This window comes from Brachypodium distachyon, chromosome 3, assembly GCF_000005505.3.
Source record: "Brachypodium distachyon strain Bd21 chromosome 3, Brachypodium_distachyon_v3.0, whole genome shotgun sequence".
Taxonomy (NCBI): Eukaryota; Viridiplantae; Streptophyta; class Magnoliopsida; order Poales; family Poaceae; genus Brachypodium; species Brachypodium distachyon.
In genome coordinates, this window is record NC_016133.3 from 34,736,624 (window position 1) to 34,759,863 (window position 23,240).

The 23,240-nt window shown below is 41.4% G+C and overlaps 3 protein-coding genes across 5 annotated transcripts; all 3 read left to right on the top strand.

Moving 5' to 3' along the window:
- Positions 1 to 2,166: 2,166 nt before the first annotated feature.
- On the top strand, positions 2,167 to 9,582 carry LOC100834122. The gene is given in 15 exon segments (XM_010236673.3): positions 2,167 to 2,887; positions 3,247 to 3,333; positions 3,503 to 3,603; positions 3,695 to 3,745; positions 4,586 to 4,763; positions 4,852 to 5,166; positions 5,502 to 5,705; positions 5,792 to 6,283; positions 6,379 to 6,588; positions 6,877 to 7,065; positions 7,784 to 7,935; positions 8,301 to 8,453; positions 8,615 to 8,696; positions 8,780 to 9,086; positions 9,089 to 9,582. Coding segments are annotated over 15 exon segments (3,093 nt in total). The 5' UTR covers positions 2,167 to 2,479; the 3' UTR covers positions 9,253 to 9,582.
- A 3,641-nt stretch (positions 9,583 to 13,223) lies between these two features.
- LOC100834421 (exocyst complex component EXO70E2) lies at positions 13,224 to 15,147 on the top strand. The gene has a single exon (XM_010236674.3). It carries the CDS (start codon positions 13,343 to 13,345, stop codon positions 14,888 to 14,890), a length of 1,548 nt encoding a protein of 515 aa, XP_010234976.1. The 5' UTR covers positions 13,224 to 13,342; the 3' UTR covers positions 14,891 to 15,147.
- A 5,099-nt stretch (positions 15,148 to 20,246) lies between these two features.
- Positions 20,247 to 23,023, top strand: LOC112271573. 3 transcript variants are annotated; one of them, XM_024461017.1, is made up of 3 exons: positions 20,247 to 20,490; positions 20,597 to 20,680; positions 22,803 to 23,023. In XM_024461017.1, the coding sequence occupies exons 1-3, from the start codon at positions 20,274 to 20,276 to the stop codon at positions 22,835 to 22,837; spliced, it is 336 nt and encodes a 111-aa protein (XP_024316785.1). In that variant the 5' UTR covers positions 20,247 to 20,273; the 3' UTR covers positions 22,838 to 23,023. The 3 variants fall into 3 exon arrangements, with proteins under 3 accessions (XP_024316785.1, XP_024316786.1, XP_024316787.1); XM_024461018.1 differs by lacking the exon at positions 22,803 to 23,023 and adding an exon at positions 21,319 to 21,875; XM_024461019.1 differs by lacking the exon at positions 22,803 to 23,023 and adding an exon at positions 21,319 to 21,875 and having other exon boundaries at positions 20,621 to 20,680.
- Positions 23,024 to 23,240: the final 217 nt, after the last annotated feature.

Below are 23,240 nucleotides of genomic sequence, written 5' to 3' on the forward strand. Positions count from 1 at the left end.
ATTTAACACGGCCAAAAGATCGTCCAGATCCGAGTCCAACCGAACCGCTGTTCTCCTATCCTGACTAGCAACATTGGCTAAACAAACAGTTGAGCATAAACTTTCATATTCTCTCCGTCCAACAAACGATGTCTCAATTTTAACTAAATTTGAATGCATCTATACACTAAGTCATATCTAGATACATTTAAATTTTGACAAACTTAAGACATCTTTTGTTGGACGGAGGGAGTACAAAATTTGGCATGTGTATTTCTTTAACCATACAAGAGGAGTGTTTTTTTTTTCGGAAAAGGATACAAGAGGAGTGTTTTTTTTCGAAAAGGATACAAGAGGAATGCTGGCTTGGATTTTCAAAGGAAAAGAAAATAATGGTATTCTGAGATCTTACGTCAACATTCAACAACAAAATACTAGTAGCTTTTGGTCAGGCCAAGACGTGGTTTTCTATTTTTTTTAAATGCACGATACAGAGTAATATACAAAAGAGACCGTAGACCAGTCTTACTTATTAGTTATGCCTCCAACTTTGCAAAAAGAAAGAACTATGCAGCCTTTGCCACTTGGCTTTGAATTTTAGATAGCCATGTAATTGCTTTTATGTACAGTTTGAACTTTTATTTTAATATCACCCTAAAAAACTTATGCCTCTAACTTTGCAATGTTATCAACTAGAGAAGAGTCGCGATAGTGGGAGGCCACCGAAGAATGCAATATGCTTCCAATTAGGTGTGACAAAGTGGTCGACGAAGGAAGGGGGGGGCGAGCAGGGGCTATGCCCCCCTCCCCTAACAAATATATTTTAAGAAGAGATTAGGCATTCTTTGTGAAGAAAAAACAAAAATTATTAGTAGATATACTCAATTTGCCCCCTCCAACCTCAAAGTTTTTAAGTTTGCCCCCTCTATATATGAATCCCGCCTCCGTCCCTGAAAGTGGAGATGGCTAATAAACAAATATAGCACCTCAACTAGAAAGATTTCTATGCTCTTGCAGAGGAAAGACAACACCATCGCTCTTGGGTGCGGACGAGATCGTGATGGAAAAAATAAATAATCCCATTGCAGCATGGGTAGAAAGATGGAAGGATATGTGCCTCTTTTATTCATAGATAGAAAAAAAACACGACTTCACGCCCATTTGAATCCTATATGGCTGGTGATTGAATCTTCGTAAGCCCCCGTTTGGAACAAAGGATATTCATAGGAAGGAAATTTCAGAGGAAATATTCCTATGCTGCCTTTTGGATTGTAGGATTGGCATTTAGAATTCCCATAGGAATGTTTCCTTTCCTTCATGTTTTGGAGGATTCAAAACATTTGCTCAAACCTCATATTTTGGCTTCCTTTGAGAACTTCAATGCAACATGTGTCTTTATCTCTCCTCTTTTCTCTCTTTTGAAAAAACTTTTCAGTGAAATTCCTATGAAGCATACAAACAGCTTTGTTGTATAATTCCTTCCTATAGTAATCCTCATAACATTATAATTCCTGCAAATTTCCTTTTCTGTTGTCTATGATGACACACTTGATCTCTTCCTCAGCCTCCAGGACCAGCCACCACGACCCCTCGCAGTCACGCATCAAGATTCGGAGGCCACTATTTCTTTTCAGCCCACTGTTGCCGGGAACGTAGACGACATGGTGCCCTATCCGGAGCACATCTCGAGCACTGCCGTGATCAACGCCCTCGTCCGATCATGTCCCCTTGCTGGTTAGCTTCGCCTCGTCGCGTTGGTCTTTCCAGTCGAAGGAATCGACCTCAACCGCCAAGAATCCCCACCGCCATAATCTTCTTCTCCGGCAGCGGTTATGTGCCGTCGCTGTGCCGATCTCCTCTTCCATCGCTCTCCAATCCCTGCGACGCCACCATTTATTTCACGATGACACGCTAAACATGCCGGTTCCCTTCCCCGAGTCTCGCATGCCCTGTTTCGTCCCGTGTCGTGCTCGGGATCATTCCCGCGCGACCAAATGTCTTAGGTGTAAATGATCGGGATTAATTAGATTAAGGCTGAAAGCCTGGGTTAGAAGGTTAGAGTCGGATTCAGACGAAGTTCTATGATGTCAAAGTTTAAATAAAATTAAATTTTAAACTTGACTTTTCTGTTGCCAGATTTTTTTTCGTCCGTGAAGACAAAAGAGTTCCGGTATCGCAGCTCGGGCTCGGGCTCACGCCACGCAGGTCCACAGATTCGTTCGCCCCGCGCCGCGCCGGGGCGGTTGCTGCTCCCCTCGCCTCCGCCCGATCCCAACCCGCCTCCTCACTCCTCCTCCTCCTCTCCCCCCCGCCAAGCTCGCGACGAGTCGCCAAATCCAAACCTCCCGCACCTGAACCAACCCGAGTCGGCCGTATGAGAGTATCCTAGTGGGCTCGCGACGCGCCGCATGGCAGCAACAACGCGCAGCTCCCCCCACTGACCCAGCCCAGTCACTCCCTCCGAGACGGCTATCCGATCGCCGCCGCGGCAGCTACTCCAATGTGGCGGCGCGGGGGAGTCCACTCCGCCGCCGCCGCCCAACACCTACCGACCGCCGGCGCCTCCGCCGCCGCGGCGGCGGCGGGGGGTGCCGGTGCGGTGCGCAGGCGACGGCGCCCAGGGCTGCCGTGCCGGCCGAGCCACCTCTTCTTCGCCCTACTCGTCACGCTCTTCACGGCTTCGCTGCTCGTCGTCTGGCAGCTGCTCCCCATCGCCCGCGACGGCGACGCGTCGGTGGCGGCGGACGGGGAGGAGGCCCCGCCGCCGCCCGCCGCCGGGGGAGGTGCGATGATGCCGTTCTCGGCCTCGCGCGTGGCGCTGCGCGCGTTCGGTGGCGACAGCCGGCTCGAGGCTGCGAGATCCGCTCGGCGGTGGTGGCCCGGTCTCCAGCCCGTCAGGCTGGCGCTCGTGAGTGCTCCTGTTCCCTCGCTCCTTTCCCAAAACATGTAGCATCACTTAGTACTAGTTACTTTACCGCTCTAGTTCGTAAATTTCGGTTCCAGTGAGGAAATCAACACTTTGTAATTGATCTATTCGAACTCGTTTTGGAGTTATCCCAAGTGAAACATCCAACCGTGGGTATTTAGTACTATTGTTGTTCTGTACTGATCAGAGATTATTGGACTGAAGGACAAACATGCTTACCTAGATAGATGCACCTCCTGTCCGCTTGTGCAGCTGTTTTTTTATTGCTCAAGTCTCGTACGTACGAATTGTTTATGTTGCTGCATGCCATGGAGTTGACTTTGGTCACCGGATTGTTTCAGGTTGTGGGAAATATGAACATAGATGCAGAATCCCTGATGCTCACTACTTTAGCCAAAAGTCTCGCGGGGCTGGGTTACGAGGTCGAGGTGAGTTGCTTCACAATAGGTTATGCAGAGTACTTCTTTAGTGAAGTTCTCATCGGGTCTCTTATTTTGAATTGTGATGAGCGGGAGATTAGGAGTAACCTGTAAATTCTACTAGTATATGTTAAGAACGCTTCATGCTGTTTTTCGTTGACTGAGTTCTATGGAGCAGGTTTTAGCATTTGCGGATGGAAAAGCTCACGATATTTGGAATACTATTTGCTATGTAAATGTTGTGAGCGTTGAGAAGTTGAAGTCTGTTGATTGGTCCAAGTGAGTACCAAATACTTAACGTTGAACATTTTCCTTTGTTCACATTTCATGTCTTAATATATCTCTTGTTGTTCTATGCCTGGTTTTGTAGATACAATGCTGTGTTCGTCAGCTCTCTTGAAGGGAAAAGGGTTGTTTCAATGTGAGTGTCAGGTTTACTTGCAGATATTTGTGCAATTTTTGTGTACTGCTACTCCATGTCCAATTTAGCTAAAACAGTATCGTTGGTCTGTGACTGCATCAACTAATTCTTTTATTTTCATCATGTGTTCATTACCCCCTGTCAACCAACCAACTGTTGCAATTTTTTGACAACTTTGACATGTCAGTTCTACAGAATACAAACTAATATACTCCCTCTGTCCCATATTAAGTGCCGTAATATTACATGTATCTAGACGTATTTTAGTATATAGATACGTCCATTTTTAGACAATTTTGAGTCACTTAATATGGGACGGAGGGAGTATTAGTTAATTGCATCATTCATGGCTTGGTTTAGTTGAATGTTTAGCTGATTCTGGACTTTGTGGTCTACATTATGTTGCCAGAATTCAGAATATGAACTCCAGGAACAGTTCAACCTACTTCAGCTTAGTACTAGTCTCATAGCACCATACATGAAAGGGTCTAGGCAAATGATGGAGCCTTTGGGCATTATTGTTATCTGAGCTATGGAGTGGAGTCCCTTGTAGTTGTTGGGTGGAAGTTTATATATGCTCTGATTTTAGCACATCATAAAAATTGTGATGTAGTTCAGTGAAAAAAAAAAATCTTCCCAACATAAAGTAAGTTCTGGTTGTGCTAGAAGCACTCCACTTGAGCCCAGAATACCAACCGCTGTGATTCTGCTGTTTAACTATATATTTTTTCATTAAAAGAGTCATTATTTATTTTAACTGTTTTGGGCTTTCTCTCCCTTTCATCACAGTAATACAGCATTTATTTGTTATGCAACTCAGTGCATTTATATTGTATTCAGTCTTATGCAGGAACCTTTTCAACTTCTACCAGTGGTCTGGCTTATTCATGATGATGCTCTTGGGCAGCACCTTAGAAATTATCCGGAGTCGCATCTGTCCATTCCAAATCATATTCAAGATTGGCAGGCTCATTTTAATGCATGCACTTATGTTGTATTTCCTGATAGCCACATCCCTGTATGTACCGCCCTCAACTTGAGATTCCAAATTAATTAATTTAAAGACGAACATGGTTTTTATCTGACTTTTAACTATGTAATTTCAGTTGTTATACTCCCCCCTTGACACTGGGAATTTTTTGGTGATTTCTGGTTCTCCAGTTGATATCTGGGCAGCTAAAAGATACAGCTCATCACATTCTAAAGAAACTGTAAGGAAGCAGCATGGGATAAAAGATGATGATGTTGTTGTTTTGGTTGTTGGGAGCTACCTGTTCTTTGATGAATTACCATGGGATTATGCTACAGTATTGCGTGCAGCGGCTCCAAACATCCTGGACATGGCAATAACTAAAAAATTGGGAGTGCAGTTTATATTTTTCTGTGGAAATGACACTGATGCCTATAACTCTGCTTTCCAGGTAATAATTATATGCAAGTTTTATCTTGAATCAGGAGAGAAATTCCTTGTTGTCCTTTACATTGATCTGACTTTGGACAGGATACTGTAATGTCTACACACATGTTTTAGAGTATTTTTTATTTAGCATTGCTTGGGCTCCAAGGACCTATTAGCATTGTTAGAGTGAAGGTGATAGATCACTAGTGCATGACATGCTACATCTGTTGTGGTTTATTTCCATTAACATTTACTATCTGCAATGTGAAGTGAATGCATTACACTTGTGGAGACTGCTGGTTGTCCCTGATCAGATCCTCTTTGGCTCCACTGACTATCTGGTTTTTCTTTGTACAGGAACTTGCCTCTCATATGGGATTTCCTGATGGTTCTGTAAAGCATTTTCCTATGACACACGATATTGGAAACTTGCTAATGTTCGTTGATCTTGTTCTCTATGGATCATTAAGACATGAACCTGGTTTCCCTCCTTTGTTATTACGGTCCATGGCCTCTGAAGTTCCAATCATTGCGCCAAATCTATCTGTTATAACAAAACATGTATGCCACTTCACCCATTTCATAATATGTTCTTTGCTTTGCCCAGTGTCAAGATATCCTTTTCACAACATATCTGTTGTTTTCAGGTCACTGATGGTGTCCATGGCTTCCTTTTTAATTCTGATGACCCAAGCACAGCGGCTTCAGCTTTCATGAGAATTTTCGGAGAAAAAAGGCTTTTGGACATTGCCTATTCTGTAGCCTTGGAGGGGAAACTACTTTCGAAGGACATGTTAGCATATGATTGTATTATTGCTCATGTTAAGCTTCTTGAAAGTGTGTTGCACTATCCTTCAGATGCGAAATTGCCACTTTCGTTTTCTGAAGTTCAAGAGAGAACATGGTTATGGGATCCTTTTGAGTCAAAAGCTGCAATAGAAAATAGTTCCTTAGAAGATGAAAGACATATCCACACAAGGATTGCTGATATTCTCTTGGGAGAATCTTCTCAAAGTAATGGAACAACCTATTCTGAGAGCAATGATACTTCCTCATATGACTACCCTAGCCTATCTGATTGGAATGATCTAACTGAAGTCGAAATCTTTGAAGACACCGAAATGAGAGAAATTGAGGAGGCGAGTTTCTTTGCTTGTTTTGACATAAGCCCTCTTCTCCAGCAGTACTAATTTATTATTTTGGACAAAATTAAAGATATATTTTTGTTATGTAGATTGATGAAAGGGTGGAAAAACCTCTGTTGACATGGGATGAGGTGTACAGAAATGCCCGAAAATCAGAAAGGTTAAAGTCTGAAGGAAATGAACGTGATGAAGGTGAACTAGAAAGAACTGGGCAACCAGTCTGTATATATGAGACTTACCGTGGCGAGGGGGCATGGCCATTTTTACACCATGGTTCTTTATATCGTGGCATTACTCTTGTAAGTCTGAGTCAATTTTACCTACTGTCCTTCTGTGTTCAACTTCAACTTCTACTTTCAGTTCAAAATTGCAGAGCATTTCCACTTTGTATTATTCTCAGCTTGAAAGAGAGAAAATTTGTAGTTCATTGCCAGTGTTTTCCTCTCTAGCAATCAAATTCTGAAGTGCATTTATGCTAGTGCACAAGTTTGTTTATTCATCGACACTTCTGTATAACATGATTTTTAGCCTTGCCAGTTCAAGTTTCAGTCACCACTTATGATTATTTTGCATACATTTTATTTCAGTCAAAAGGAGCCAGGAGACCCAGATCGGATGATGTTGATGCGGTCATGAGGCTTTCGATTCTAGACAATCCTTACTATCGTGATCTTCTTTGTGAATTTGGTGCTATGTTTGCCATCGCGAACAGAATTGATACTGTACATAAATTACCGTGGATAGGTTTCCAGTCATGGCGGGCTGCTGGAAGAAAGGTACTCCCTCCGACTCACATTACTTGTCTCAAATTTGCCCAAATATGGATGTATCTATGTTTTAAAAGCGTCTAGATACATGTAATATTTTGACAAGTAATTCCGGCCGGAGGCAGTATGAAATTTGAATTCTTATTGATTTCTCAGTCATGTGCCATCTTGGTCATATTGAGCTTGTTGAGAGACTTGTATTCTTTCAGAAGAAAAGGTGCTCACATTCTGCAATCATTTTATTTTAATCAAGGAAGTTAGTTTGTACTCTTGTGCTATGCTCGATATGTGTTTAACAATTATGGCCAAAGCTATTTTCAGTACATGCTACTAGAGAAAAATTTATGTACTCTGAACCACAGATCAAATTTCAAATACTTTGGTATTTCATGTTGACTAGATGAGCAGACGGCTAATTCAGATGGCCTGCTCTACTAAAGCTATGAACTAAAATTTCCTTCTAGCCTTTCATGCAGTGATGAGCATGCAAAAAATGATATATTTTAAGCCGTAGTTTCCTGCTTGTCATAAAATCTACCTTGTATCTAAGCAACTTATATGGTGCATTATACGAAATCAATGTCTGATACTGATATTATTGTTGGTAAGTGTTTTAAAAGTAACACTTATCTTTTCTGCATATGGGGCATTCTTGGAGCATGTCATAAGTATCAGATACTGGATCTGTTTTTGGTATGGATTATGTATTTTAATCTTCTCTTATCAGATTTCCTTGTCTGGAAGTGCTGAAGAAACCTTAGAGAAAACCATGGCTGGAGAAAATCATGAGGACGTGATATATTACTGGGTGCCAATGGATACGGATCAAACATCCAACTTTTGGTCAACATGTGATTGCTTAAATGCTGGTCATTGCAGGTGCCTTCTGCATGCCCCCTTCTAATTTTATTTCCTATTTCCTTTGAGTTCAGGCAATAGGGTGAATAACCACATCCAAACTCATTTTGTCCTTCTTCCTGCAGTATGACTTTTTTCCTTGGTTTCTCCTGTAAAAAAATAAAATCTTTTCCTTGGTTTTTAACTTAAACTCAATATAAATGGAGTTATGGTGTTAGTTCCTACCTTTTCAGTTATTATTATTGTTTTTTTTAAAGGAAGTTCCTACCTTTTCAGTTATTGTTTGTTGATGGGGCTACTCTGGTGTATTAGGCAAGATGGTTGTACAGATGCTCTATGCTGCTCTTGCTTGCTTAGGTTTCATCTTCAACGTTTTTATGTGGCAGAACTCTTTTTGGGGATGCATTTAGGCTTATGTACGGGCTGCCAGAGGGTGTCGCAGCCCTGCCACCAATGCCCAATGATGGCGACTCTTGGTCTACTCTTCATAGCTGGGTAATGCCCACCCCATCATTTTTGAAGTTTATCATGTTCTCAAGGTAATGTTTCAATTTTTCCTTGTCATTTTTAGCAGGTACTCCCTCCGTTCCTAAATACTTGTCGCTGTTTTAGCCCAAACTTGCACTAAAACAGCGACAAGTATTTAGAAACGGAGGGAGTATTCTGTTTCTCTATAAATTATTTGAATGGTGCTTCGCAGGATGTTTGTTGATTCACTTCATAGCTTGAATGGAAACAGCACCGAGCCAACTTCATGCTTGCTTGGAGCATCACAGCCCGAGGTGACCAATTTTGCCCTATGTAACTATTCTTATAATTCAATGTAACTGCCGTCTCAACTTGGTTACTATCATCTTTACCACAGAAAAGGCACTGCTATTGTCGAGTCCTGGAAATCCTCGTAAACGTCTGGGCTTATCACAGTGGGAGGAAGATGGTGTACCTTAACCCCAGAACCGGAGACACCAGGGAGCAGCATCCACGCGAGGAAAGAAATGAGATGTGGGCAAAGTTCTTCAACTTCACCCTCCTGAAGAGCATGGACGAGGACCTAGCAGAGGAAGCGGACGATGGCATGCACCCCGGGAACGACCAGTGGCTGTGGCCATTGACTGGCCAAGTGTTCTGGCCCGGCATTGCTGACCGCGAAAGGGAAGAGAAATACATCAAGAAGTTGGACAAGAAGCTAAAAAACAAGGTGAAGCTGCTCGAGAGGCAGAAGTCGGGTTACAAACAGAAGCCCCTGGGACAATGACAAATAGTGTGAAACCCAATGATCCAAAGAACCGAACCATTCTTGCAGCAGGAGAGGGAAGCCCGAAGGCGCCACGGTTGTGAATACACGTACTTTTCAGCACCCCTTCTTCGACCTCCCTCTCCAAAGGAGCCTGGTGATGCTGGAGGACATGGGCTGCAGGACAAGGAACCACCGACTCGGTTTTTCTTCCTGCTGCTCATACTTATAGGTTACAGTCTGCCTCATAGTTACACTCTGATTCTCATTCTTTATTTTTGCCTTCCCCGTCCTCTGCCATGGATGCAACGGGGGAGCAGAATTTTGGTAGGACTTGTAACTGACCGTCGCTGCCGCTGTACATGTAAATTTCCCAGTAGAGAGCCACGCACGGATGCGAGAGCAATAATTAAATCATACTACAAAGTTAATCACGGACTCTTCTCGTTTCGTAGTCTTGGGTGGGAGTGGTTAGGGGATGTTGGCATGTTGCTGCTGCCTACCATCGAGCGTGTGGTGCAGTGGGAGACTGGGAGTGACGACTGGACCTGGCGGGCAAAAAAGTCGAACCGGTGAACGGATAAGCCATCTCTACTGCTTACTCGGTCACATGTTAAGTGACAAAATATTACATGTATTTAGATTTTTTTGGATATAGATATATTCATATTTGGGCAAATTTGAGTCACTTAATATGGGACGGAGGGAGTACTTAAAAGACTATTAGCAGGTAAAAGTTCAGCACAAGCATCGGCCCTGGAGGTGTTATTGCCTTGCAGATGATACTATTCTCTTTGTAGATCCTAATGAACAAACTGCTATTCATCTTAAGTGGGTTCTTACCTGCTTTGAACAAGTTTCAGGTATGAGGATTAACTATTCTAAACGTGAACTAATGCATATTGGCATTGACCCCTTCAATGTGGTCCCTTTCAAAAACATCTTCGGGTGTACCATTGGGAACTTTCCCATCAAATATCTGGGTATTCCCTTGCATTATGATAAGTTCAAGAGGGAGGATGTCCAACCTCTTGTTATTTTGAAAAGAATAGCAAGATGGAGGGGGAAACTTCTCTCCTACAGTGGGAAGTTAACTCTGATTAAATCCTGTCTTGCTAGCATCCCTATTTATTTAGTGTCATTTTTCCAATTCCCAAAATGGGCCCTTAACCTCATTAACACCCAATTGGCCCACTGCCTTTGGAGTGATTTTGAAGGCCATAGGAAATTGCACCTTGCTAATTGGCACCTTATTTGCCTAAAAAAAGATTTTGGTGGTTTGGGTGTTCCTTGTTTACAGGACCTGAACTTATGTCTCTTATGTTACTGGTTGAAAAGATATTCTCTTGCATATGGGAAAATCTGGGAAACCATTGTTGACCACAAATACACCACCAATAATTCTAATACTTTCTGTAGTAGAGAAATTGGGGTGTCTAGGTTTTGGGAAGGGGTTATGCATGCTGTACAAGCTGTTAAGTTTGGTTACAGGTGGTCTGTTGGTGATGGAAAGAAAACTCGTTTTTGGGAAGACACCTGGTTTGGGTCTTCCCCTCTTTCCATCCAATTCTGGAATTTATATGTAATTTGTAATGAACAATGTGCCACTTTGGCTACTGTGTGGGATGGTTCCACTTTAATGATTACCTTTAGAAGAAATTTTAGCCCTGTTCTAATGGAACAATGGTATGAGCTGGAGCAGATTGCTCAAAGTATTAGATTCATTGATGACTCTGATGCTTTGATTTAGAAATACAACAACAAAGGGATCTACTCCTCTAGTTCCTTGTCTGCTATAACAAATTATAGGGGATCATTCCCACTAACATCCCCGCTGTTTGGTCCTTGGTAGTTCCCCGATCCACGTTTTCCTTTGGTTAGGCACATAATAAAATTATGACCAGGGATAACCTGAAGAAAAGACATTTAAATAAACCTGAAGGTTGTGCTTTCTGTACTGAACCTGAATCTGTTCAACACCTCCTATTTGAGTGTGTAGTTGCAAAGTCTATTTGGATTCATATTTCCAAGTTTGTTTTATAAACATGTAGGTACTGATTTCATATCGATGTCTCAATTCTGGGTTGCCAATAAAAAGCATTCAGTTATGAATGTTGTTTGTGCTGCTGTACTTTGGAGTTTATGGACTCCTCGTAATGATTTAATCTTTAACCACTCTTCTTGGTCTGATATCAAGCAGATTTGGTGGCTAATCATGAGAACTTTATGGAAATGGGAAATTTTGTTCAAAGAGGACATGTTGGGTCAGATCCATACTATCTACCAGCATATCTCCCAGATGATCAATGCCCCTCATTTGCTTCTTTGGATTTAAGCTCTGATAGCTTCAAGTCTCCGGTGGTTCCTCCTGTGGGCAATGGTTTCCTGGCAGGCGACCGTTTCTGCTCTCCTCACTCCATGGCTGGCGATCAAGGTTGCTCTCCGTCTCGGCTGAAGCTCCCTCATGCCAGCCCGGCCTCTGTTCTGCCGAATCTGGCGCTGCGAGACAAGTTGAGAGATGTGTGCCTTATTCACACTCTGAAGCGTGCTGAGCAACACTGATGCGAATGCTAGGCTGCTGCCAAAACTGTTGGACACCTTGAGTGCCGTTGTTTAATTTTCCTTTGCTATTTTTAGGCCCTGTAATAAGGTACCTTTGAGACTTCTGTGTGCCTGGTTTCATGTTGAAATGGAACCGCCTTGTGGCCTCCTATCGATCTAGAAAACAAGTTCAGCACAAGTTGTAGTGAAAGATGGTGATGCGCGGCTCCAGGAATTGATGCCTGGTATTGATGTCCTGACATACACGGTGTGGAACCTGCATGGCTATAGCTGATCTTCTTTGACAGAATTATGATGTTTGTCTCCCCTTCTAAGCATCTGTCCTTTTTCATGCAGCGGCAACAATCATTCCTGTGCAATAATAGGAGAGAGAAAGAGTAAGGTGTGGGTTTAGTTTAGTAACGGAATTTATATATAAACTGATAAGGACCTGTTTGGATTGGAGGTATTTTTAACGGAATTTAAACTGAGACTGACAAGATCTTGCTTTTTTTGTTGCATACTACCTCGTAACATTTGGTAAAGTCCCAGCTCTCTTTATTTGTTTTAATTTCGAAGACGGATGAAATAGGAGTGAACGTTTGTTTCGTGGTCTTTCGGCGCATCCTCACAGAGTAATGTTGCCACCCCAGCAGGACTAAAGTTGTCACCCTACGGAATTAAACGTTCGCTCCCTAGCCTTCTGGCGCAACGGATAACGCACTGACCAAAGTTGCCACGCCACATAACTAAAGTTGTCTCCTCACAAGACACATGGTGCAATCTCAGCAATCGGATGACCAGCAGATCGTTCGCTTCGAGAGACTAAAGAGCGAACGTTCGCTCAATATAAATTCCGATATTTCTTTGGTACATGGCTTTGATTACCAAAAGAAAATTCCCTTCTTTTCTAAATTATTTTCTGGTCCATCTAGCAAGTCTCAGATTTAACAACAAATTCTGATATCTATACAGTGATGGTACAAGTCACCTGCAGCAAAAACATTCAGTTCAAACGAATTTTATTCATAGGGTGATCAAAGACTCGAAGTTGTGCTAGTTTTAACTATTCGATTTTACAAGTCAATGATGTTGCTTCGATGAGGTGGGCACGATTGTTCCTGCATCTCCAAATTCTCTCTTATCTTCGCCTACTCCGTACAATTTTGAAAATTTACAAAAGCAGCCATGATTACATGCTATAGCATGTATACTTGTAATTTTTTTGTAACAAATAAATAAATATGACGTATGTATCTGCTACCAATGTCATGATAAAAAAATATACTCCATTCAGAAATAAGTGACGTGGATTTGTATAAAAACTCTCTCCATTCCAAAACAAGTTACGTGGATTCGTATAAATTTTTATACTAATCCACGTCACTTATTTCTGAATGGAAGAGTACGTGATACCGTCGTCTACCACGTATTTTTTCTTTTCTTTTTGAGCCGTCGCCATCCACCACGTCCTAGTCAGCTTCTTCCCCTGGCGGCCCAAGATCGAAGTTTACAATCATCCACTAACATCGTAAGCGTCTTTAACGCGGCAAAGATTGCTAGGGAAGAAAAGTACTCCTATATGCTGAAAGAACGCGGTTGAGAGGAAGCTTACATGAGTGCCTCTGGCCACGCAGAATCAGGGAGTTGGAAATGGCATTCCCAAGGAGCCGTGCTTCCACCGTGAGCAGCTACGCTTCTACTCCAACGCTCAGCAGCTACCCGAGCTCTAACATCTCCACCCCAAGCTCTAATATCTCCAACCCGAGCCCCTCAGCGGCGGCGAAAAGAGCCACCAAGATCTTCACAGGCAGCAGCAACCCAAGTTCCTTTGCAACGGATGCAATAAGCTCCACCGGGATCCGGCTCATAGTTCCCACGGGAGGTTCTGCAGGAGGTCCAAAATTCATTGAGGGAAAGAGGCTCCAGCAGCATCAGGATGTTGTGGAATCAAGCTCCTTTCCGATAGAAGCAGTAATCACCACTGGGGTGCGGCTCACGGGAGTTGCCATTGGTCACAACCCTGAACTAGCAGCCACAGGAGGTCATGTATTCACACAGGGAATGAAGCTTCAGCTGCATCAGGATGTTCTGCAATCAGCACACAAGTTTCCTAAGCAAGAAACGAATGGTTGGGCGCATCCAGACCTCTGTTCACCATCAAAGCAACTTAAAAATGTAAGTACTTCTATCAAGGAGATTAATCGCTGGGCAAGATCTTCAACTACATTAAAGGTCAACTCAAATATCCGGCTTTTGGAGTCTGTATTTCATTTGACACATGTGGTAACTTCAATGGCACCACACCCAGATCACATCGTCGCGATGATACGAGTCCACGATGCACTTGCTGACCTGTTGCTTGTCCTGCCAAAGAATATCTTCCCTTTCATGATGCAGAATGTCACTCCATTTGTAGATGAATTATGCCCCACAAGAGGTGCATCATTATCAGCAAGGTACGGAAACACACTGCGTGGTTTGACAAAAAGCATAAGAACTGGTCTGCAGGTACTCAAGGTCATGATCTTGAATTATACATCTGAGGCAGTCCCACAAGGTGGTGGCATCCATGAGATCACTAAATACTTGTTGAGTTACATCATGTCCTTACTGGAACATCGCACCTCTCTAAGAATCATCCTTAGCGACAGACAGGAAGGCACGGTTGCAATGGAGACGCTGCAAGATATTGTTGCTACCTTGGTCTCTCACTTAGAAACTATGCTTGAGAAAGAATCTTTCCGATATCAAGATGCAGGGTTGAAACAACTTTTCTTGGTGAATAATGCAAACTTTGTGTTACATCAAGTAAAAGGCTCAGAGATAAAGTATCTTCTGGGAGATGACTGGGTTTTGCAGCACAGAGAACAATTAAAGGACAACATATCAAGGTTCGTCGATATTTCTTGGGAATCTGTCATGTACAGCTTCCATGTAAAGACAAGCAAAATCCCAATATTTTCTAGCCTACCAACATTGAAAATATTTAACCTGGAATTTGAAAGAATATACTGGACTCAAAAGATGTGGACAGTTGAAAATCCTCTGCTTCGATCCGATATGCGTAAATCGGTATCACAGAAGCTTGTTCAGGCTTACAGATCATACCTTGAGGATCACCAAAACAAGGTCGCAAAGCTTGTGAAGTACACCCCTGAAGATCTTGAGGAGCTGCTGTCAGAACTGTTTGAAGGATAATAATGGTCAAAACTAATAAGACGAAGAAGTACATATGCACGTCACCAGTCTTCTGCAATAAATTTGAAGTATAAATGATCCCTTGAGCTAGGAGGAGGACGATCAGATGCATATCCTTAACTTGCATAACGAATGTGGAACTGTAATAAGCATATCCTTGATATGTCAAGATTGAACTGTAAATTAGCTTCCCAAAGTTGTTTGGTTGTTGCACTGTGATATGCTTAGTGCGAAAGTTTCTCTAGTACTCCCTCCAATCCATAATAAGTGTCTCAGATTTAGTACAAATTTGTACTATTTTTGCTTGCTTGCTTGCACCAGTCAAGTAGACCTATTATAGCCCAAATAAACACAACCTAAGTGGTACCAATATGTCGTGATGAAAATAAGTGTTCGAACTAGAGTGGATCACTAAATGACTTCAAGTCTTTTTCACAAAAAGGAATTCCAACTTTGAGGTCCAATTCAAACAACCTAGAAGGACATGGATGCTTCGGTGCGCCTGAGACTTGTTGACCAGCGGAATGATCCATTGACGGCATGACACAGTAGAAGAAGCACTATTTTTGGAAGCAAATGTCGCCAACTTATTAAGCAGTCTAAGAGTAAGAGGAAAGACTCGACACTTCATTCCAATGCTACATAGTTAACTTAAAACTCTTAATGACCATTTGGATCCAAAACAGAAGGGTGAGTGCATATATGTTGCCTCTCCCTGTAGCACATTACTACTACCTGCGTCCAAACATACAAGGCATATTTCGTTTCGACCAATGCTTTGACCAAGAATTACTTCATTCATATACAGTTTATGTCGCATAAAATTGGTATCATTCTATCCGTATTTAAAAAACTTGCTTGTGGTTATGATTTGGATCACACAAGTCACATGTTGATAGAGTCATTCTTGGTCAAAGAATTGGTCAAAACGAAACGAAGTATGCCTTATATCTTGGGATGGAGATAGTACATTTTTGTGAGTAACGAGTGTAGTTGACAGAATTAAGGAATGATCAACTGCTTGTCAAACAAATATGCATGCTTAGGAACTTAGTAGAAAAACTGATGTTCAATTCAAGAACTACTGGTGTTAATCCCTCATAACATTTGCTGTACTGATCCATTTAAGTGTACGTGTAATGGTTCACTCTAATGCACTTGATGGTTTATCCATTATCCAAGTTTAAGTTGATCTGTTATAATTGCACTTAATGGTTTATCCAAGTTTAAGTTGATCTGTTATAATTGCACTTAATGGTTTATCCAAGTACAAGCTATCGATGTATGTATGCAAAAAACTACAAGTTATGTAAAATTGGCTACAGAGTTAATTGACACATGTGTATTGGTTAGTTTCAGTTTTTTCACACTATAAATTTGCAAGTCCATCTGTCCCGTTAATATGCAGTCAAGTTTGTCACTTTTGGTACACTAACAGGACTAAGTTTAGATCTCATCCTCCATTTGAAACCCAATTATGGTTTATGTCAATAAGCTGATTCCTTAACAGTATCTGCAAGCACAGAAGAATCCTACAAAATGTTCCACTGAAACTTGAATTTTTGCATTGGTTGTGTCTTAGAAATACCTTTAAGTCTTTAACTAGGATAAAATGGGCATAGTTGCTGAAGTACCTGGGAGTTGTTAGTGTGAGCATTTTTTTAGGGTGTGTTACTGTTTTACCATATTATACTTACTTACTTCCGCCTAGGCTAACTCTGATTATTTTCTTCAATTATTCCTAGACTTTGCAGGCAAAAAAGTAGATTTTATTTTATTTGTACTTATGGTGCAAAGTAGATGTCAGTTTAGACAGCAAAATGGTTTGCAGTATATATCTAGACTTCGGCCCTTGTTGACTAAACTTGCATACTGACGCTCCAACTCAATGGAACATGGCCTATAGACTATCAAGTACTACTTTTAACATACTGGAACACCATCAGGTTGGACTGTACATACTGGAACACCATCAGTTGCTCTGTATCTTTATCTGATACTCAGTTACTTGACTTCGTGTGCTTGAGTGCTTCAATGATGACTTTCTGTAAAAGAAGTGCAATGAACGGTTCAAAGATGTGTGTACTATGCCAATAACTTTGACTTACTAAAAAGGAGAAATTCTTCAGGCATTTACCTCGTGGACTTGGCTGCTGCTACACCCGTATTTGTTTTTGACTTCTTAAAATCAGTTGATCTCTCATGCATGACATTATCACCATGTATATTGGTTTTAGTTTCTGTTATTGCCTCATCCACCCTCTCAAAAAAATGTAAGTTGAGTTTTAGCTCTTCCATCCTCATCATATCGGCACTGGACCTACTTGGCCGAGCTTCCATAAAGTTATCCTTCAATAGAAACATAGGAATGTCAGGATTCATGAACAAACAAGAGAAAATATGGTACCAGTATTGCTTATGTTATGAAGATATACTGCAACTACTTGACAAAGGCACTACAAATACGAGAGAAGAATTGTCTAAACGAAATACGATAGAAGTAACACTTTGTCAGTTTTAAGCCATTGATCAATGCAGAGTTACAGGATCAGGGACAACGAATAGAACATAGGTCCACTCATGACAAGATGCAAGCATCATGCAGGTAAATGTAAGACCACTGGTTTACAGTCTGGGGATGAAGACTCGCCACCTTGTAGTTCCGAAGGAAAAAAAAGGAGAGGAATCCCTGTAAGTTAGTGGATGGAAAGCGGGACCTTCTGACTAGAGGAATCCGTGCAAGATAGTGGATAGCAAGCGGACCTTCTGACTTTTCATTTTACTTCTACACTATTGTTGTTATCTGGCCCTTGGTATAAAGTGGACCTTATGAAGAGTTCCCCAACTATGGATTAATACTTTTGAATCCATATGCGTCTTAAATAAACATATAGATACAAAGGATCTTGCAAGTCAATAGTTTCTTATGGATACCTTCTGAGATAGTGTTCCAGCTGAAGAACCTTCCTCCCCAACAGCCATTATGTTTTCAGCTTTAAGTGCATCATCAGGTAAACTTGCCATGAGAGCTGATCTTTCAGCTTTATGTGCATCATCAGGTAAACAAGTCCTTGTTTGCTCTTCACTTTCTTTAGCTGTTTGTGTCACTCTTTTAGCATCTGTACACCATTTGATGGATCAACCGATCAACCAAAATGCTAGTTCCAGGTACACCTTCTGCTGACAGCTTTGTTTTAGGTACCTTACCACTCAATAATTCTTTCTTTACTTTGCCTTTGTCTTTTTTAAGACACGCTGGAGCTTTTGTTGGAAGAAGTGATTTTCGCTTGGTTATCTGACATTGGAACTTTTGCACCTTTATGTTGAACTGTTTCTTCTTGTAGGGCATGTAACAGTGACAGGCTACCTTTATGGAATGTCCCCGTGATGTATGTTTCTGGGCTAGTCTTTGTTTCATTGTGTAGTAAGCCTATCTTATGGTCCTTCTCATTTGCATAACTTCAGGCACTTGCGCTGCAGCGTGAGCTCTATCCCCGCCTAGCTATGCTATGTAGACACGCTGGAGCACGAACTGGATTTTATTTGATGAAAGTAGATACCAAATTCTAGAGAAAAAAGAATGTATAGGTGCCCTTAGTCCCAATAGTTATCGTAGATATCAAGCTTGCATAGGGGAGTAACGGGATCTTTACCTACAATAGCAACTAACCTTGCTCTGGAGTTCAAATAATGATGTCACAAAATATTTGGATCAACAATGTTGAGGAAATGAAACTTTATATCTCCACAACACACTACGAGAATGCGATTTTTGTTTTGCCTCAACAAGGAACTGCTAGAATATAGAAAAGCCATGCATCAAATAAATGTTGATTGTACTTTAAAAAAAAAGATGTTGATTCTACTATAAACAGACAAATTTCAGCTTATCATGATCCAGAACTCTATTCTTTAGCCAAGACGGACAGTTGATTCATTAGCCTTTTTTGTTATCACCTACTGGCATTGTGAAGGCCATGTGCTTCATCATGGTAGTTCTGAGCTTGAATACAAATAAATAGAGAAATATAATACTCCACCATGCTCTTTCAGATGTTTACGCATAGTCATACTATTTTTTGGTGAACAATCCATTCAAAGATGTTGCTTGAGGGCCTTCAGATCATCCCAATTATTTTTAGATAGAAGAAAAGATATGATTCCTGTCCAGAAACAAAATGTACGTACTCCACAACAGCAATAGAAACACATGGATCGATCTTGATCTCACATTGCTGACAAGAGTCTGGATTCATGAACCATTGCTGACAAGTTGTTTTAAGTTCTCTTACATTTATTACCTTAACTTAAAACAACTTGAGGTAAGTTCCAAGAAGCGCAATGGATTGGACAGATAAAATCACAGTGATAGTACAATGCATGTACTTCCATTTCTTATTGGACAAAATGATAGAGGTGCTATCAGCTTGACAAAATGGAGCTACATGCAAACACAGTTATGCGAACAAATAAGCCCTCCCATTTTGTTTAATGGGACAAATAAGTCTGCGAAGTCAGCTTATCACTTGCTGTCCCAGTAGGTATGGAATGAAAAGGAAAAAAGTCTAGTAATGCATACTATTATGGCAGGAAACTGAACCACATAAGTTTTCACTGAAATTAAGTGAATATGCACACATTGTACAAGCATCAGGAAACTAGGAAAGGATAAAAATACTTACACAATCTGTTGAAGGTGTTCCATCCACTTATGTGACCTCGTTGTTGTTCCTTGCCAATTAACCATCTAATCAGGAACCTTGTGGTGTGCTTCCAACCAAAAACTACGGGAAACCAAATGTATCATCAGTAAGAACGAATAAGCACGAATGTGTAAACGAGAGACAATAGAATTATGTATATTATAAGTCTATCTTCAAATGCTACTGGATTAACAGCTTTCTAAATGCGTCAAATCATGTATTGCTTCGATATTTTGTCAAAGAACAACCTCACATAAAAAATGAACTTGCAAGTTTAGTGAGGCATTCTATCAAACAGGTTGTGGCATGCCACTCACCAACACTCAATCAGACCGGGGTTTGTATTGGGAAGATTAAGGCGCGGACGGACGACATCAATTCAGGGGAGAATCGAGGTGTAGGCAGCCGACGCCGCAGCAGGAAGATATCAAGGTGTGGGAAACCGCACCTTTGCCAAAGTTCCTCGACGGCTTCTTGGCCGTCACTGTGAGGTTGTGCGCTCCTTCCTTTTCTTCTTCCCACCATCCAACGGACCTCCTCTCCTTCCGCCGCCATGGATGCCTTAGGTGGCTGTCGCGGCGGGTAGTACCCGAAGCCGGAGCCGTCGGCGGCGGCGGTGGGGTTGGGGTTGGCGGAGGAGGATGGCGGGGTAGAGGGGCAATTAGTTAAGAATTGGGGGGATGACCTCAAGACACTGTTGCAATCACCGTCACCGTCTGACGTTCTCGCTGCCATCGAACGCCGCTCTCCACCGCCCGTCACCGCGGACCGTCCACGACCTCCCAGTTCCACAAGGTGAGCATGTTATCACATTGTTGTTCATTGAGTTCTTGCCAACGAGTACGAAGTTACAAAGGCGACACAGCAAAGCGGATGAAGCGGAGCAGGGCGAACAAGGTGAGATTTGTACCGATTTCCATTATAGTCCGAACTTGAATCGTCACTTAAATCGAATCTGTAATTATTTGTGAGGAGCTTTTCATATGAATCCTTGTTTATGCAGTGAATTCTTCTGTTGTGCTGATAGGATCTACCGAGCCCCCAGGAGGTGAGATAGAGAGGAAGATTTCCGCCAAGCCACAGGAAGGTGAGATGAGCCATTTCACCAATGCATTGCAGACTCCATCCATATGTTTCCTTGATTTATCTATGCTGATTATGATTCTACATTGTGTCATTTCAAAATTCATCAATTTATTGCTTACTTTATGTGTACCGGCTGAGACGACTGTGGTATTTCAAAATTCATCCATTTGTTTTTTTTACAGCAAAAGACCCCTTATATTACTCTGTTATATTACTCTGAAACAAGTGTTACATCTGAAATCAAAAGGGGCATAATGCTAGGGGGGAGGGAGATTAAACCAGGAGGTTACTGGGGAGCCCTTGGCTAATTGTGCAATTCATCCATTTGTTTCTTGTTTATCTGTACTGATTAAGACTCTGATTGTAGCTTGAAATAATTTATCCTGTTATAAACTACCAAAAGGTGGCAGTAAAGTATACTCAGTGCCCTCAGTGAGAAGATTTCTAGAGGCATGAGCTTAATATATTATGAGGGCATGAGCATGTCAAAGATATCATTGATTCCTTGATTTTTATTATTAATATGCTTATAGCATGATTTTACTGAATTTATACGAGTCAAGACTCAAGAGCGCATTGTGCAGCAAGATTACTGTATAGTTATTCCAACCTATTAATTAGCTGCCATTGGGCATGCAGACACCTCAGAGATTTAGAACTACTACGGATGCAACACCTCTATGATCTCAATATTTCAACAGCCTAACATCACTTCAAATTTAAAAGCTTCATACATTCTTTTCCTCTGGTACATCTTCATGTCTGGGTATATCCTTTTATTGTGTCGAACTAGCAATAGTGTAGCTGTGTCGATAAAACTGCTGCAAGCCTGCAACAATATCGTGCTGGGGATTGCAATGTAGTTTTGGAATATTTATGCGAGAGTCATTGTAATTTTGAACTTGGAAATCTAGATTAGTAGTTCATCATCTAGAATTCGAGATGCATACGAGATCTGTGTAACAATAGATATCAATAAAGTGAGCCATTCAGTCAAAATTGCATGCAAAGTTTGTTAAGGGATCATGTTTGAGCTCTACAGGCAAAATTATGTGTTTCTCCCTAGCTTGAACTATTCATTTTTTTATGGGAGAACTGTTCATTTATTATTTGACAGAGAGGTGTTTCTTTGAGCTCTACAGACTATTTTGTATTGCAATCTGGAAGTGCAATGTTTGAGCTCCACAGACTATCATGCATTTATTTTAGCACGCCAGAAATCAAATGAATAGCACATCCTCAAAACATATAGGGAAACAAGATCCGAGTGTCATATATATTTGGGAGAAATCGAAGAAAGATTTGGATGACAAGCAAAGCACCAACCTGAATAAGTAATCTTCTAAAATTAGCAGGTGCAGAGTCTTGCTAAATTGATGTACACGGATTAATATTTATTTATTTTGTGCCCTTCCAGTTCAGTTAGCTTAGCTATTAGAATTACACGAATATATTTTAAATACTTCCTCCGTCCAACGAAAAATGTCTTAAATTTGATCAAATTTAAATACATCTATACACTAAGTCATGTCTAGATATATCCAAATTTTAATAAACTTGAGACAACCTTTGTTGGACGGAGGGAGTAGTTAACAAACTACTGCTCCTGGTCCTGCTTTAAGGTGGACATCATCGCAACTTTGCAAGCCTACGAAGTATTAGAACGGATATCATACTCGATGAGGCAGATGATGACTCTACCACTAATGATGTGGAGAATTCAATCTCAGAAGGCCACACAAGTTATTGTCATGAGTTGACGTATTTCATATCTTGTAGGGAACGACTTATGTTTCAGATAGAATCAAAATATGCCCGTCGTATTTTACATTTTTAAGAAGCCTGGTTTACGGGTGCACTACTTGATATGGAAACCCAGCATCCAGAGTTAGAAGGACGGTACTTGGATCTCCAGCAGGAGAAAAATAAGACTCTTAACGATGTAATCAAGGTACAGGAGCTGTTGAGGCTAGAGAACGAAAAGAGCCAAGAACTCACCCACTCAGACAATCTCAGTTCAGTGCTATGTAGAAGCAGATAGCCCTACTGCTAGAAGATGGACGCCACAAGCACAAACAACTCACAAGATTGTTGAAGCTCAGGCTGAGATTTTTATCTTGCAGTGGTCCTTAGGCGACATGGTAGAAGCAAATTCTGATGTCTCAGGAGATCTGGAGAAGCAACGAGAGGCACACAAGGTTCTTGGGGGAGAAATTGACCTTCTTGTGACAAAACAACAAGAAGCTCACGGAAAGGATTCGTTCTACAATGAAGTACTACAGTTTGATGAGAAAGATGGATACTATTTAAGTTCACTTATAGTACTCTCTCCCGTCCCGTTCTTATATCACTAAAAATATATACAAATCTATGTACAAATCCACGTCACTTATTTTGGGACGGAGGAATACTTTCCTGTCATGCCCTATCCTTAAGGTTCCGTTTGTTTGGGCTCCCAGCAGCTGCTCCAACAACTTTTGAGCCGTGGAAGCTGGAAACCAAACAAATACTAATTTTCGGACCGACTTGCAGCAGCTGTTCACTTTTACGTGGATACCCTT

Bases quoted from the DNA above. Each gene is read 5' to 3' on its own strand.
- LOC100834421 (XM_010236674.3), top strand. From the start codon at position 13,343: ATGGCATTCCCAAGGAGCCGTGCTTCCACCGTGAGCAGCTACGCTTCT.
- LOC112271573 (XM_024461017.1), top strand. From the start codon at position 20,274: ATGACCTCAAGACACTGTTGCAATCACCGTCACCGTCTGACGTTCTCG. The intron at 20,491-20,596 runs GTGAGATTTGTA...TTGTTTATGCAG, and splicing joins AGCGGAGCAGGGCGAACAAG to TGAATTCTTCTGTTGTGCTG. The intron at 20,681-22,802 runs GTGAGATGAGCC...TTTATCTTGCAG, and splicing joins TTCCGCCAAGCCACAGGAAG to TGGTCCTTAGGCGACATGGT.